The 15,632-nt window shown below is 38.9% G+C and overlaps 1 protein-coding gene across 2 annotated transcripts in view; it reads left to right on the top strand.

Moving 5' to 3' along the window:
- CFAP20DC (CFAP20 domain containing) overlaps positions 1–15,632 on the top strand; it is a 268,258-nt gene that overhangs the window by 182,761 nt on the left and 69,865 nt on the right. For both annotated transcript variants that reach the window (XM_065885868.1, XM_065885870.1), the window contains one exon: positions 2,016–2,393. In XM_065885868.1, coding sequence (XP_065741940.1) covers positions 2,016–2,393 — 378 coding nt within the window. The remainder of the gene's footprint in view (positions 1–2,015; positions 2,394–15,632) is intronic.

A 15,632-nucleotide genomic window follows, 5' to 3' on the forward strand; every position in this document is an offset into this window, starting at 1 on the left:
TCCATCATTTATGAAGAAATATGTGTGTCAGAAGATCAAGCCAGCATAGACAAAGAAAATAAGGCCCAGAATGAATATCAAGAAGAAATGTTTGTAAGATCCTTAGACACTCTGCAATTCTTTCTTTACTACAGATAGGCAAGCTATTTCTTAGGAGAGGTTCTTACACCCAAGTGTACCTTTCTTGAGACCACAGTTGTCTGATAATCCCAACTGCTTTCCATAAGAAAGGAAAATCATAACGTGACTAGGGTTAAGGATTGCAGACTCCATGTAAAAGCTTTCCAGAGTCACTAAGTACAACATACTCTGCCTTCTACAGAACTCTCGAATCAGTCCAGCCTCCATCATCACCACCACTGAATTAACGCAAGTCACCTCAGCATTTCTAATCATTCCAATTTAATAGTCTCCTAATTGGCCTCCCTTACTACTATCTCCACAGACACTTCAGACACACCACAGACAATACCCACACAAACTCATTCCCATACCTTCTGTTTTGTGCCGTCATGACATTCTTCTCCTCCATCAAATCACTCAGTGACCCCTTGTCTTTGGGATAAAGTCCCTGGATGGCAGGGATTAACTTTTGGCCTACCATTATATTCCTAGCATCTGCAGCACATAGAGCAATACGTAGCCCGTGATGAGGAAGAAAGGAAGAGAGGCAGAACAATGGCAGACACACAGACAGATAGATCCCTTCTAATCAAAAGGTTTGATAAATTCCTCTCTTGTCTTGTGCCCAACCTAAAGCAGACTCTCTCACCGTTACACATACTTCACTTCTACTGAACTGGAAATTTCACCTTAGATAGTGATCTGTATCTTGAGGTGTATGATGACCAAACATTCAGGAAGAAGCTGAACAGTTCAATCAGTCATTCAAATATTTTGTTTAAAAATGCCAAATTTGGGGAATAACCAGATGTTTGGTTCTGTATGGCTATAAATGAAAGGATAGTGGAATAGCTTACTGAAATAGAAAGTAAGATAGTACAGTCTCAGACATCAAATAATGTCTTTAAATGTACTCTGCTTTTGTTGATTTTTTTCTGTTCTGTTTATTATTTATATTTAAATTTATATATAAATATATAATTAAATATATTAAATATATCTGTTTAAATATAACAGATAAGACAAGTTAGAAAAATCTCATGACAAGTATAAGCAATTATCACATTAGTTTTTTCTTTAAATTTATTGTTTTATAGCAGAAAAATATCTACCAACTGAAATAACACTGTTTCTCTTTTTCCTTATTTACCATCATGGCCATTGATTTTTTTGTTTGTAATTCCTCCTTTCTCAGATTTTAAAAATTAAAATTTTTAGGAATAATTCCAGAACTGTACATTAGTAAAATGTTTCTAGCTTTTATTTTCAGCTTTCCAAATAATTATATTTGGTGAGGTTCATGTCTTGTGGAAAAATACTTTCTATAATTGAAATTTTCACGTAAGAAAAATATTTCACAAAACTTGCTCTATTATCTATTGCTCTTGAACTGTAAAACTTTCGTACAAAAATATAAGGCAAAAATACTTTGATAGGCCAGCTTGTTTTAAAAGTAGCATTTCCCTACATAAATAAGGTAAATTTTGTAACTTCCAGTTCTTTCTCCTCTCGTGGAGTTAGCTTATCAGGAAGCCAAAGTATACAATTCCTAAGTTTTAGGTAACTTCTTATGGATCCTCTTCTTTTTCATACTTTCTTTGGAATGAATATATTTGAGCGACTATTTCCCAAATGTACTCTTGTTACTCAGTGGTAAAAAACATGCTTTACCAAGACCAGAGGCAAACATAGCAGGGCATCTTAGCAAATGATTTATGCCTGTTTGCATTGCTGTTTTTAGGGTTTTTTCTTTATTGCAGAATAAAATAGTATATATATGTGTGTGTATTTTGCTTTATTCAGAGAATACATGAACTTGTTAAGAACTTGTACTCAGTAACTTATTCACCACAAGTTTCAGCTCAAAATGATTTCACTTTGTTCCTCTATAGGGTAACCACAGTGTCCAGGGTTCAACCGGCCCAACAACTAGTCCTCCAAGGTTAACTCAGTTAACATTAGAGAGCGTGCTGGGGAAGACTGCGAGGTGGACAAGTAATGGATATTTAAAAAATGCCTACACAGAAGCAGGAGCATCAGAAAACCAGAATTCCTTGGCGAAGCAGATAGATAAAAAAGACTTTGAAACGAGTTTGGTGCCTACACCATGCCTTTCTCCCCCTGGAAGAAGGAGTGGATCTTCTCCAAAAATTCCACGTCCTGTTATCAAAGCAAAGGACCTACCAGCCCATCAAGTGTCATCTTCAATATACAACATCTCCCTACAGGGAATTTCAGGGGAGAAGTTGAAACCGATTCCTGAAGTATCTGTAAGTGGTTTCATTCTGGTTTACATATGTGGGCAATACATCCTGCTGCGTTCTGTACTGTACCACTTTGCACACATTTGCACCAGTATCTATTTTTCATCATTTGGGTGATCAGTAATGTATTTTCTTTTTTTTAACATCTTTATTAGAGTATAATTGCTTTACAATGGTGTGTTAGTTTCTGCTTTGTAACAAAGTGAATCAGCTATACATATACATATATCCCCATATCTCCTCCCTCTTGTGTCTCCCTCCCACCCTCCCTATCCCACCCCTCTAGGTGGTCACAAAGCACTGAGCTGATCTCCCTGTGCTATGCGGCTGCTTCCCACTAGCTGTCTATCTTGGTAGTATGTATAAGTCCATGCCACTCTCTCACTTCGTCCCAGCTTACCCTTCCCCCTCCCTGTGTCCTCAAGTCCATTCTCTACATGTGCATCTTTATTCCTGTCCTGCCCATAGTTTCTTCATAACCTTTTTTTTTTTTCTTTAGATTCCATACATATGTGTTACCATACGGTATTTGTTTTTCTCTTTCTGACTTAACTTCACTCTGTATGACAGACTCCAGGTCCATCCACCTCCCTACAAATAACTCAATTTTGTATCTTTTTATGGCAGAGTAATAGTCCATTGTATATATGTGCCATATCTTCTTTATCCATTCATCTGTCGATGGACACTTAGGTTGCTTCCATGTCCTGGCTATTGTAAATAGAGCTGCAGTGAACATTGTGGTACATGACTCTTTGAATTATGGCTTTCTCAGGGTATATGCCCAGTAGTGGGATTGCTGGGTCATATGGTAGTTCTATTTTTAGCTTTTTAAGGAACCTCCATACTGTTCTGCATAGTGGCTGTATCAATTTACATTCCCACCAACAGTACAAGAGTAACACTCAGTAATGTATTTTCTTTCCTGTTTAGATGTGTTTTAGCTCAGTAGCAGCAGATGTTAAAAGAGTATCTTGCACATCCAAACAATTACAGAATGCCTCATGTTTTTAATGAGAAAGATAATTATCATGATAGTTATTTTTTATTTCCCAGTTACTTCTCATAATTTGAGTTATCACTGCCTGCAAGTTATAAATGAAGATCTTTTGAGCCAAAGGTTTGCCAGTAAAATTCATAGATTTTCAATAACAATCTACATTAGGAGCCATAAAAACATCGTTATTCTATTCACTTTCTGGTCTCTTTGCAGCCGTTTCCCAAATAATAAATTATATGAGTGAAGGTTAACAGTAAAGCAATGTCGTTGAATAAATCCCTAGGCTAGTTTGGTGGCTATATTCATGTCCATCAGATTGATATTTTTCCTTCCTGTGTGAGTACTTCTCTTCCTTCAGTTCCCCCATCGCTGTCCTTAGAAACTAGAGAACAAATGAGGCTATGCAGAACAATGACACTTATATTTCTTTTTTTTAAGCATTAAAGCTTTTTTTAAATTTGTCATGTCCTAAGTATTCTGTGTGTGTTACAGTGTAAAATTTTGGTTCAATTATATTATAAGCGTGTTAGAGTGGATTACCTAGTGCAGATAATAGACATATACATCATTACCATCAACTAATATTTCTTTATTTTTTATTCCTTGGGATTTTGATAGGGATTGCATTGAATCTGTAGATTGCTTTAGGTAATATGGACATTTTAATGTCCATATGTTAATTCTTCCAATTCATGAGCACGGAATATCTTTCCATTTATTTGTGTCTTCAACTTCTTTCAACAATGTCTTATACTTTGCAGGTCTTTCACCTCCTTGTTTAAATTTATTCCTAGGTATTTTATTCTTTTTGTTGTGATTGTCAGTGGGATTGTTTTCTTAATTTTTCTTTCTTATAGCTCATTGTTAGCATACAGAAATGCAACAGACTTTTTTGTATGTTGATTTTGTACCCTGCAACTATGCCGTATTTGTTTATTATTTCTAATGTTTTTTTGGTGGAGTCTTAAGGATTCTCTCTATATAAAATCATGTCATCTGCAAATAGTGACAGTTTTACTTCTTCCTTTCTAACTGGAATGCCTTTTCTCTCTTTTTATTGCCTAATTGCTCTGGCTAGGACTTCCAATACTGTGTTGAATAAGAGTGGTGAGAGTGGGCATCCTTGGGCATCCTTGTCTTTTTCCTGATTTTAGAGGGATAGCTTTCAATTTTTCACCATTTCGTGTGATGTTAGCTGTGAGTTTGTCATATATGACTTGTATTATGTTGAAGTACGTTCTTTCTATACCTATTTTATTGAGAGATTTTTATCAGAAATTGGTGTTGAATCTGGTCAAATGCTTTTTCTGCATCTACTGAGATGATCATATGCTTTTTATCCTTTGTTTTATTAATGTGGTATATCCCATTTATTTATTTGTGAATGTTGAGCCATGTTTGCATCCCTGGAATCAGCCCCACTTTATTATGGAATATGGTCCTTTTAATGTATTGCTGTATTTGGTTGGCTAATACTTTGTTGACGATTTTTGCATCTATGTTCATCAAAGATATTGGTCTGTAATTTTCTTTTTTTGTGTTGAGTTAGTCTGGTTTTGGCATAACGGTAATGTTGGCCTCGTAAAATGAGTTTGGAATCATTCCTTCCTCTTTAATTTTTTTGAAGAGTTTGAAAATGATGGATATTAAATCTTCTTTGAATATTTGACAGAGTTCACCTGTGAAGACGTCTCGTCCTGAACTTTTCTTTTGGGGAGGTTTTTGATTAATGTTTCAGTCTTTTTATTAGTGATCAGTCTATTCAGATTTTCTGTTCCTCCGTGATTCAGTCTTGGAAGGTTGTATGAAACTCTTATGTCTAAGAGTTTGTCCATTTCTTAGGTTGTCAAATTTGTCAGCATAATATGTCTAATTTGTTGTTCATACTATTCTCTTATAATCCTTTGTCTTTCTGTGGTATCTGTTATTTATCCTCTTTCATTTCTGATTTTATTTATCACAGCCTTCTGTCTTCTTTTCTTAGTGAGTTTAGCTAAAGGTTTATCAATTTTGTTTATCTTTTCAAAGAACCAGCTCTTAGTTTGACTGACATTTTCTGTTGTCTTTTTTTTTGAATTTTTTGATTGTATTTTATTTTTTTTATATAGCAGGTTCCTATTATTCATCAATTTTATACACATCAGTGTAGACATGTCAATCCCAATCCCCCAATTCATCACACCACCATCCCCACCCCCCGCCACGGCTTTCCCCCCTTGGTGTCCATACGTTTGTTCTCTACATCTGTGTCCCAAATTCTGCCCTGCAAATCGGTTCATCTGTACCATTTTTCTAGGTTCCACATACATGTGTTAATATACGATATTTGTTTTTCTCTTTCTGACTTACTTCACTCTGTATGACAGTCTCTAGATCCATCCACGTCTCAACAAATGACCCAGTTTCGTTCCTTTTTATGGCTGAGTAATATTCCATTGTATATATGTACCACAGCTTCTTTATCCATTCGTCTGTCGATGGGCATTTAGGTTGCTTCCATGACCTGGCTATTTTAAATAGTGCTGAAATGAATATTGCATTGCATGTGCCTCTTTGAATTATGGTTTTCTTGGGATATATGCCCAATAGTGGGATTGCTGGGTCATATGGTAATTCTATTTTTAGTTTTCTAAGGAACCTCCATACAGTTCTCCATAGTGGCTGTATCAATTTACATTCCCACCAACAGTGCAAGAGGGTTCCCTTTTCTCCACACCCTCTCCAGCATTTGTTGTTTGTAGATTTTCTGATGATATCCATTCTAACTGGTGTGAGGTGATACCTCATTGTAGTTTTGATTTGCATTTCTCTAATAATTAGTGATGTTGAGCAGCTTTACGTGTGCTTCTTGGCCATCTATATGTCTTCTTTGGAGAAATGTCTGTTTAGGTCTTCTGCCCACTTTTGCATTGGGTCGTTTGTTTCTTTAATACTGAGCTGCATGAGCTATTTATATATTTTGGAGATTAATCCTTTGTGCGTTGAATCGTTTGCAAATATTTTCTCCCATTCTGAGGGTTGTCTTTTTGTCTTTTTTATGGTTTCCTTTGCTGTGCAAAAGCTTTGAAGGTTCATTAGGTCCCACTTGTTTATTTTTGTTTTTATTTCCAATACTCTAGGAAGTGGATCAAAAAAATATCTTGCTGTGATTTATCTCAAAGAGTGTTCTTCCTATGTTTTCCTCTAAGAGTTTGATAGTGTCCGGTCTTACATTTAGGCCTCGAATCCATTTTGAGTTTATTTTGGTGTATGGTGTTAGGGAGTGTTCTAATTTCATTCTTTTACATGTAGCTGTCCAGTTTTCCCAGCACCACTTATTGAAGAGACTGTCTTTTCTCCATTGTATACCCTTGCCTCCTTTGTCATAGATTAGTTGACCATAGGTGCATGGGTTTTTCTCTGGGCTTTCTCTCTTGTTCCATTGATCTAAGTTTCTGTTTTTGTGCCAGTACCATATTGTCTTGATTACTGTAGCTTTGTAGTACAGTCTGAAGTCAGGAAATCTGATTCCTCCCACTCCGTTTTTTTCCCCTCAAGACTGCTTTGGCTCTTCGGGGTCTTTTGTGTCTCCATACAAATTTTAAGATTGTTTGTTCTAATTCCATAAAAAATGCCATTGGTAATTTGATAGGGATTGCATTGAATCTGTAGATTGCTTTGGGTAGTATAGTCATTTTCATAATATTGATTCTTCCAATCCAAGAACATGGTATATCTCTCCATCTGTTGGTATCATCTTTAATTTCTTTCATCAGTGTCTTATACTTTCCTGCATACAGGTCTTTTGTCTCCCTAGGTAGGTTTATTCCTAGGTATTTTATTCTTTTTGTTGCAATGGTAAATGGGAGTGTTTCCTTAATTTCTCTTTCAGATTTTTCATCATTAGTGTATGGGAATGCAAGAGATTTCTGTGCATTAATTTTGTATCCTGCTACTTTACCAAATTCATTGATTAGCTCTAGTATTTTTCTGGTAGCATCTTTAGGATTCTCTATGCATAGTATCATGTCATCTGCAAACAGTGACAGCTTTACTTTTTCTTTTCTGCTTTGGATTCCTTTTATTTCCTTTTCTTCTCTGATTGCTGTGGCTAAAACTTCCTAAACTATGTTGAATAAGGGTGGTGATAGTGGGCAACCTTGTCTTGTTCCTGATCTTAGTGGAAATGCTTTCAGTTTTTCACCATTGAGGACGATGTTGGCTGTGGGTTTGTCATATATGGCCTTTATTATGTTGAGGAAAGTTCCCTCTATGCCTACTTTCTGCAGGGTTTTTATCATAAATGGGTGTTGAATTTTGTCAAAAGCTTTCTCTGCATCTATTGAGATGATCATATGGTTTTTCTCCTTCAGTTTGTTAATATGGTGTATCACGTTGATTGATTTGCATATATTGAAGAATCCTTGCATTCCTGGAATAAACCCCACTTGATCATGTTGTATGATCCATTTAATGTGCTGTTGGATTCTGTATGCTAGTATTTTTTTTTTTTTTTTTACGGTACGCGGGCCTCTCACTGTTGCAGCCTCTCCCGCTGCGGAGCACAGGCTCCGGACGCGCAGGCTCAGTGGCCGTGGTTCACGGGCCCAGCCGCTCCGCAGCATGTGGGATCTTCCAGGACCGGAGCACGAACCCACGTCCCCTGCATCAGCAGGCGGACTCTCAACCACTGCACCACCAGGGAAGCCCTGTTTGCTAGTATTTTGTTGAGGATTTTTGCATCTATGTTCATCAGTGATATTGGCCTGTAGTTTTCTTTCTTTGTGACATCCTTGTCTGGTTTTGGTATCAGGGTGATGGTGGCCTCGTTGAATGAGTTTGGGGGTGTTCCTCCCTCTGCTATATTTGGGAAGAGTTTGAGAAGGATAGGTGTTAGCTCTTCTCTAAATGATTGATAGAATTCGCCTGTGAAGCCATCTGGTCCTGGGCTTTTGTTTGTTGGAAGATTTTTAATCACAGTTTCAATTTCAGTGCTTCTGATTGGTCTGTTCATAGTTTCTATTTCTTCCTGATTCAGTCTTGGCAGGTTGTGCATTTCTAAGAATTTGTCCATTTCTTCCAGTTTGTCCATTTTATTGGCATAGAGCTGCTTGTAGTAATCTCTCATGATCTTTTGTATTTCTGCAGTGTCAGTTGTTACTTCTCCTTTTTCATTTCGAATTCTATTGATTTGAGTCTTCTCCCTTTTTTTCTTGATGAGTCTGGCTAATGGTTTATCAATTTTGTTTATCTTCTCAAAGAACCAGCTTTTAGTTTTATTGATCTTTGCTATCATTTCCTTCATTTCTTTTTCATTTATTTCTGATCTGATTTTTATGATTTCTTTCCTTCTGCTAACTTTGGGGTTCTTTTGTTCTTCTTTCTCTAATTGCTTTAGGTGAAAGGTTAGGTTGTTTATTCGAGATGTTTCCTGTTTCTTGAGGTAGGATTGTATTGCTATAAACTTCCCTCTTAGAACTGCTTTTGCTGCATCCCATAGATTTTGGGTCGCCGTGTCTCCACTGTCATTTGTTTCTAGGTATTTTTTTATTTCCTCTTTGATTTCTTCAGTGATCACTTCGTTATTAAGTAGTGTATTGTTTAGCCTCCATGTGTTTGTAATTTTTACAGATCTTTTCCTGTAATTGATATCTAGTCTCATAGCGTTGTGGTCGGAAAAGATACTTGATACAATTTCAAGTTTCTTAAATTTACCAAGGCTTGATTTGTGACCCAAGATATGATCTATCCTGGAGAATGTTCCATGAGCACTTGAGAAGAATGTGTATTCTGTTGTTTTTAGATGGAATGTCCTATAAATATAAATTAAGTCCATCTTGTTTAATGTATCATTTAAAGCTTATGTTTCCTTATTTATTTTCATTTTGGATGATCTGTCCATGGGTGAAAGTGGGGTGTTAAAGTCCCCTACTATGAATGAGTTACTGTCGATTTCCCTTTTGTGGCTGTTAGTATTTGCCTTATGTATTGAGGTGCTCCTATGTTGGGTGCATGAATATTTACAATTGTTATATCTTCTTCTTGGATCGATCCCTTGATCATTATGTAGTATCCTTCTTTGTCTCTTCTAATAGTCTTTATTTTAAAATCTATTTTGTCTGATATGAGAATTGCTACTCCGGCTTTCTTTTGGTTTTCATTTGCATGAAATATCTTTTTCCATCCCCTTACTTTCAGTCTGTATGTGTCTCTAGGTCTGAAGTGGGTCTCTTGTAGACAGCAAATATATGGGTCTTGTTTTTGTGTCCATTCAGCCAATCTGTGTCTTTTGGTGGGAGCATATAGTCCATTTACATTTAAGGTAATTATCGATATGTACGTTCCTATTCCCATTTTCTTAATTGTTTTGGGTTCGTTATTGTAGGTCTTTTCCTTCTCTTGTGTTTCTTGCCTAGAGAAGTTCCTTTAGCAGTTGTTGTAGAGCTGGTTTGCTGGTGCTGAACTCTCTCAGCTTTTGCTTGTCTGTAAAGGTTTTAATATCTCCATCAAATCTGAATGAGGTCCTTGCTGGGTAGAGTAATCTTGGTTGCAGGTTTTTCTCCTTCATCACTTTAACTATGTCCTGCCACTCCCTTCTGGCTTGCAGAGTTTCTGCTGAAAGATCAGCTGTTAACCTTATGGGGATTCCCTTGTGTGTTATTTGTTGTTTTTCCCTTGCTGCTTTTAATATGTTTTCTTTGTATTTAATTTTTGACAGTTTGAATAATATGTGTCTTGGCGTATTTCTCCTTGGATTTATCCTGTATGGGACTCTCTGTGCTTCCTGGACTTGATTATTTCGTTTCCCATATTAGGGAAGTTTTCAATTATAATCTCTTCAAATATTTTCTCAGTCCCTTTCTTTTTCTCTTCTTCTTCTGGAACCCCTATAATTCGAATGTTGGTGCATTTAATGCTGTCCCAGAGGTCTCTGAGACTGTCCTCAGTTCTTTTCATTCTTTTTTCTTTATTCTGCTCTGCAGTAGTTATTTCCACTATTTTATCTTCCAGGTCACTTATCCGTTCTTCTACCTCAGTTATTCTGCTATTGATCCCATCTAGAGTATTTTTAATTTCATTTATTGTGTTGTTCATCGTTGTTTGTTTCATCTTTAGTTCTTCTAGGTCCTTGTTAAATGTTTCTTGCATTTTGTCTATTCTATTTCCAAGATTTTGGATCATCTTTACTATCATTATTCTGAATTCTTTTTCAGGTAGACTGTGTATTTCCTCTTCATTTGTTAGGTCTGGTGAGTTTTTATCTTGCTTCTTCATCTGCTATGTGTTTTTCTGTCTTCTCATTTTGCTTATCTTACTGTGTTTGGGGTCTCCTTTTTGAAGGCTGCAGGTTCGTAGTTCCCGTTGTTTTTCGTGTCTGTCCCCAGTGGCTAAGGTTGGTTCAGTGGGTTGTGTAGGCTTCCTGGTGGATGAGGCTGGATCTTGTCTTTCTCGTGGGCAGGTTCACGTCTGGTGGTGTGTTTTGGGGTGTCTATGGACTTATTATGATTTTAGGCAGCCTTTCTGCTAATGGGTAGGGTTGTGTTCCTCTCTTGCTAGTTGTTTGGCATAGGATGTCCAGCACTGTAGCTTGCTGGTCATTGAGTGAAGCTGGGTGCTGGTTTTGAGATGGAGATCTCTGGGAGATTTTCGCTGTTTGATATTATGTGGAGCTGGGAGGTCTCTTGTGGACCAGTGTCCTGAAGTTGGCTCTTCCACCTCAGAGGAGCAGCACTGACTCCTGGCTGCAGGACCAAGAGCCTTTCAGCCACACGGCTCAGAATAAAAGGGAGAAACAGTAGAAAGAATTAGAAGAAAGAAAGAGGGGGGAGGGAGGAAGGAAGGAGGGAAGGAAGGAAAAAAGAAGATAAAGTAAAATAAAATTAAGTAAGATAAAATATACTGAAGTTATTAAAATAAAAAAAATAATTATTAAGAGAAAAAAAACAGACGGATAGAACCCTAGGACAAATGGTGGAAGCAAAGCTATACAGACAAAATCTCACACAGAAGCATACACATACATACTCATAAAAAGAGGAAAAGGGGGAAAAATCATAAATGTTGCTCTCAAAGTCCACCTCCTCAATTTGGGATGATTCTTTGTCTAAAGAAGGGAAGGAAGGAAAGAAGGAAAGAAGATAAAGTAAAATAAATTAAAGTTATTAAAATAAAAAGTAATTATTAAGAAAAAAAAATTTTTTTAAATGGCTGAAAAAGACAAATACCGTATGCTAACACATATATATGGAATTTAAGGGGAAAAAATGTCATGAAGAACCTAGGGGTAAGACAGGAATAAAGACACAGACCTACTGGAGAACAGACTTGAGGATATGGGGAGGGGGAAGGGTGAGCTGTGACAGGGCGAGAGAGAGGCATGGACATATATACACTAACAAACGTAAGGTAGACAGCTAGTGAGAAGCAGCCGCATGGCACAGGGATATTGGCTCAGTGCTTTGTGACCGCCTGGAGGGGTGGGATAGGGAGGGTGGGAGGGAGGGAGATGCAAGCAGGAAGAGACATGGGAACATATGTATATGTATAACTGATTCACTTTGTTATAAAGCAGAAACTAACACACTATTGTAAAGCAATTATACCCCAATAAAGACGTTTAAAAAAAAAAAAAAAGGACGGATAGAACCTTTGGACAAATGGTGAAAGCAAAGCTATACAGACAAAATCTCACACAGAAGCATACACATACACCCTCACAAAAAGAGGAAAAGGGGGAAAAATAATAAATCTTGCTCTCAAAGCCCACCTCCTTAATTTGGGATGATGCGTTGTCTATTCAGGTATTCCACAGTTGCAGGGTACATCCAGTTGATTGTGGAGCTTTAATCCGCTGCTTCTGAGGCTGCTGGGAGAGATTTACCTTTCTCTTCTTTCTCTTCTTTGTTTGCACAGCTCCAGGGGCTCAGCTTTGGATTTGGCCCCGCCTCTGCGCGTAGGTCGTCAGAGGGCGTCTGTTCTTCTCTCAGACGGGACGGGGTTAAAGGAGCCGCTGATTCGGGGGCTCTGGCTCGCTCAGGCTGGGGAGAGGGAGGGGCACAGAGTGCGGGACGGGCCTGCGGCGGCAGAGGCCAGCGGGACGTTGCACCAGCCTGAGGCGTGCCGTGCATTCTCCCGGGGGAGTTGTCCCTGGATCCCGGGACCCTGGCAGTGGCGGGCTGCACAGGCTCCCCGGAAGGGGGGTGTGGAGAGTGACCTGTGCTTGCACACAGGCTTCTTGGTGGCGGCAGCAGCAGCCTTAGCGTCTCATGTCTGTCTCTGGGGTCCGCGCTTTTAGCCGCAGCTCGCACCCATCTCTGGAGCTCCTTTAAGCAGCGTTCTTAATCCCCTCTCCTCGCGCACCAGGAAACAAAGAGGGAAGAAAAAGTCTCTTGCCTCTTCAGCAGGTCCAGACTTTTCCCCGGACTCTCTCCCGGCCAGCCGTGGCACACTAACCCCCTGCAGGCTGTGTTCACGCCGCCAATCCCAGTCCTCTCCCTGCGCGCCAACCGAAGCCTGAGCCTCAGCTCCCAGCCCCGCCCGCTCCGGTGGGGGAGCCGACAAGCCTCCTGGGCTGGTGAGTGCTGGTCTGTGCCGATCCTCTGTGCAGGAGTCTCTCCGCTTTGTCCTCTGCACCCCTGTTGCTGCGCTCTCCTCCATGTCTCCGAAGCTTCCCCCCTGCGCCACCCCCTGTCTCCACCAGTGAAGGGGCTTCCTAGTGTGTGGAAACCTTTCCTCCTTCACAGCTCCTTCCCAAAGGTGCAGGTCCCGTCCCTATTCTTTTGTCTCTGTTTTTTCTTTTTTCTTTTGCCCTACCCAAGTACGTGGGTAGTTTCTTGCCTTTTGGGAAGTCTGAGGTCTTCTGCCAGCGTTCAGTAGGTGTTCTGTAGGAACTGTTCCACCTGTAGATGTGTTTTTTATGTATTTGTGGGGAGGAAGGTGATTTAACGTCTTACTCCTCTGCCATCTTTAAGGTCCCTCTATACAATTGATTTTTAAATTGATTTTGTATCTTGCAATCTTGCTGAACATTTATTAGTTCTAATAGTGTTTTGTGAATTCCTTTGGATTTTCTATATACAAGATCATGTCATTGCAGATAGAGATAGTTCTACTTCCTTTCCAATCTGGATGTTTTTTATTTCTTCTTCTAACTTAATTGCATTCACAAACTGCAGGCTTTTTTTAAAATAAATTTATTTATTTTATTTATTTATTTTTGGCTTAGTTGGGTCTTCATTGCTGCATGCAGGCTCTCTCTAGTTGCGGCAAGCGGGGGCTGCTCTTCATTGTGGTGCGCAGGCTTCTCATTGTAGTGGCTTCTCTTGCTGCAGAGCACAGGTTCTAGGCACTCAGGCTTCAGTAGTTGTGGCACGAGGGTTCTAGACACAGGCTCAGTAGTTGTGGTACACGGGCTTAGTGGCTCTGAGGCACGTGGGATCTTCCCAGACCAGGGCTCAAACCCGTGTCCCCTGTATTGGCAGGCGGATTCTTAACCACTGCGCCACCAGGGAAGTCCCCACAAATTGGATTTAATTTCAATAAAAACCTTTTTTTCTTTCAATATATATAAGATTTAATACTTAATAGTGTGGCCCCAGTATTGAATTGTAACACAGGCCTCATGAGCTCAGACAGGCCTAGAAAGATTCTACTGGTATGAATCAAAAGAATTGTGCTTGATGCAAGAAGAAAATTTTGAGAATTCTCCTGGAACTAGAAGTCCATTTAATATTAATATGAATACAGGTGTGAAATTAACCTTTGCTGGCTAGCATCATAGTCCCTATATGTAGAGTTCTGATATGTACGGAGGTTCTACCACCTAAGCTAGGTTTCTAAAATAAAGGACCTCCAGGTGATGGAGTATACTTATTCTGGTTCTACTTCTGAATAAGTAAGAGCACCTCCTCTTCTGTTGACAGCTTATCAGGTCAGGTATTCTCCCAGCTGCTAGCGATACACTGACCAAGAAAGATGAAGCCTGTCTCCTCAGGGAGCTTATGTCTGTTGGAAGACACAGACAGCAAATAAATAAGTTCATACAGTGATTATAAACTTTATATGATAAAGACTTGGGAAGCAAAAAAACTGGGTGATATAATAGAGTGGTAGGATGCATAGAATTGTGGGCACTTAACCTAGTATCTGACTGAGTAGGTGACATTTGAGGTGAGAGCTAAAGTTTAAGATGAAGGCAGCCGTGCAAAGAACTAGAGGATAATGTTTTAGGCGTCAGGAACAGCAGGTACAAATCTTCTAAAATGGGCATCTTTGAGGAATAAAGGAGGCCCGTGTAGGTCGGACATATGGGCAAGGGGAAAGTAGAAGAGGGTGACATCAGAGAGGTAAACAGGCCCAGATCGTGTAAGGTCAGGAAGGACATGGTGAAGAGGGTGGCCTTTATTCCAAATGCAATGGTAAGTCTTTGAAGGTTATTAAGCAAGGCAATGACATTTATATTCAAAAAGTCTCCTCTGGCTGCCTCCAGAATGGATTCAATATGGCAGGCATAGAAGCAGGGAAGGCAATTGAGGCATTACTCTGGTAGTTCACAGTGGAGATGAAGAGAAGTAGCAGATTACTGGAATAATGGGGAAGTAGGACTGACAGGATGTAAGAAAGAAGAAACAGGCAGAATCAAGGATGATGCTTAGGTTTAGGACTTGAGTAACCAGACAGATGGTCATGTCATTTACTGGGCTGTGGCAGACTGGATGTATCTGAGCCATCAAGGTACCACAATCAGGAATCGCAAGTGAACATCCCATTGAAAATCTGTGCGCTCACAAAGTGCCAACGTGAAGCAACTTTATGACAGAAAAAAAATAAAGGCTCTTATAAAATGAGGTGCAAGAAAATTGTCTTCCTAATCCCCTGATATGGAAGAGTACTAGTAATTTTTAAGGAACACTTACTGAAATTGATTTGCTAACTGCTTGGTAAACTTCTTTCTTGCAATGTTTTATTCACATCTTAATAGAGTTCTCTATTATTAAGTTCAAATATTTTTAATTAAGAAAGAAGTACAGCCCTCTGGGTAGTATTGCAATCATATAGCTAGCTGGTAATTAAACTTTTCCACATGTATAACTGCATTCAAATAATTTTGAATGAATCATTTTAAACCTGCAGATGTTGTTATGTGCACCTTTAAACAAATAAACAAGACATATATAACAGTCTTTGTGGTTCCAGAAAAAAGTTGGAGTTTTTGAAGAATTGTTGTTTTCATAAGAATGACAAAATATGCTACCAATTACAAATTC

The sequence above is a fragment of the Phocoena phocoena genome, chromosome 10, assembly GCF_963924675.1.
Source record: "Phocoena phocoena chromosome 10, mPhoPho1.1, whole genome shotgun sequence".
Classification (NCBI taxonomy): domain Eukaryota; kingdom Metazoa; phylum Chordata; class Mammalia; order Artiodactyla; family Phocoenidae; genus Phocoena; species Phocoena phocoena.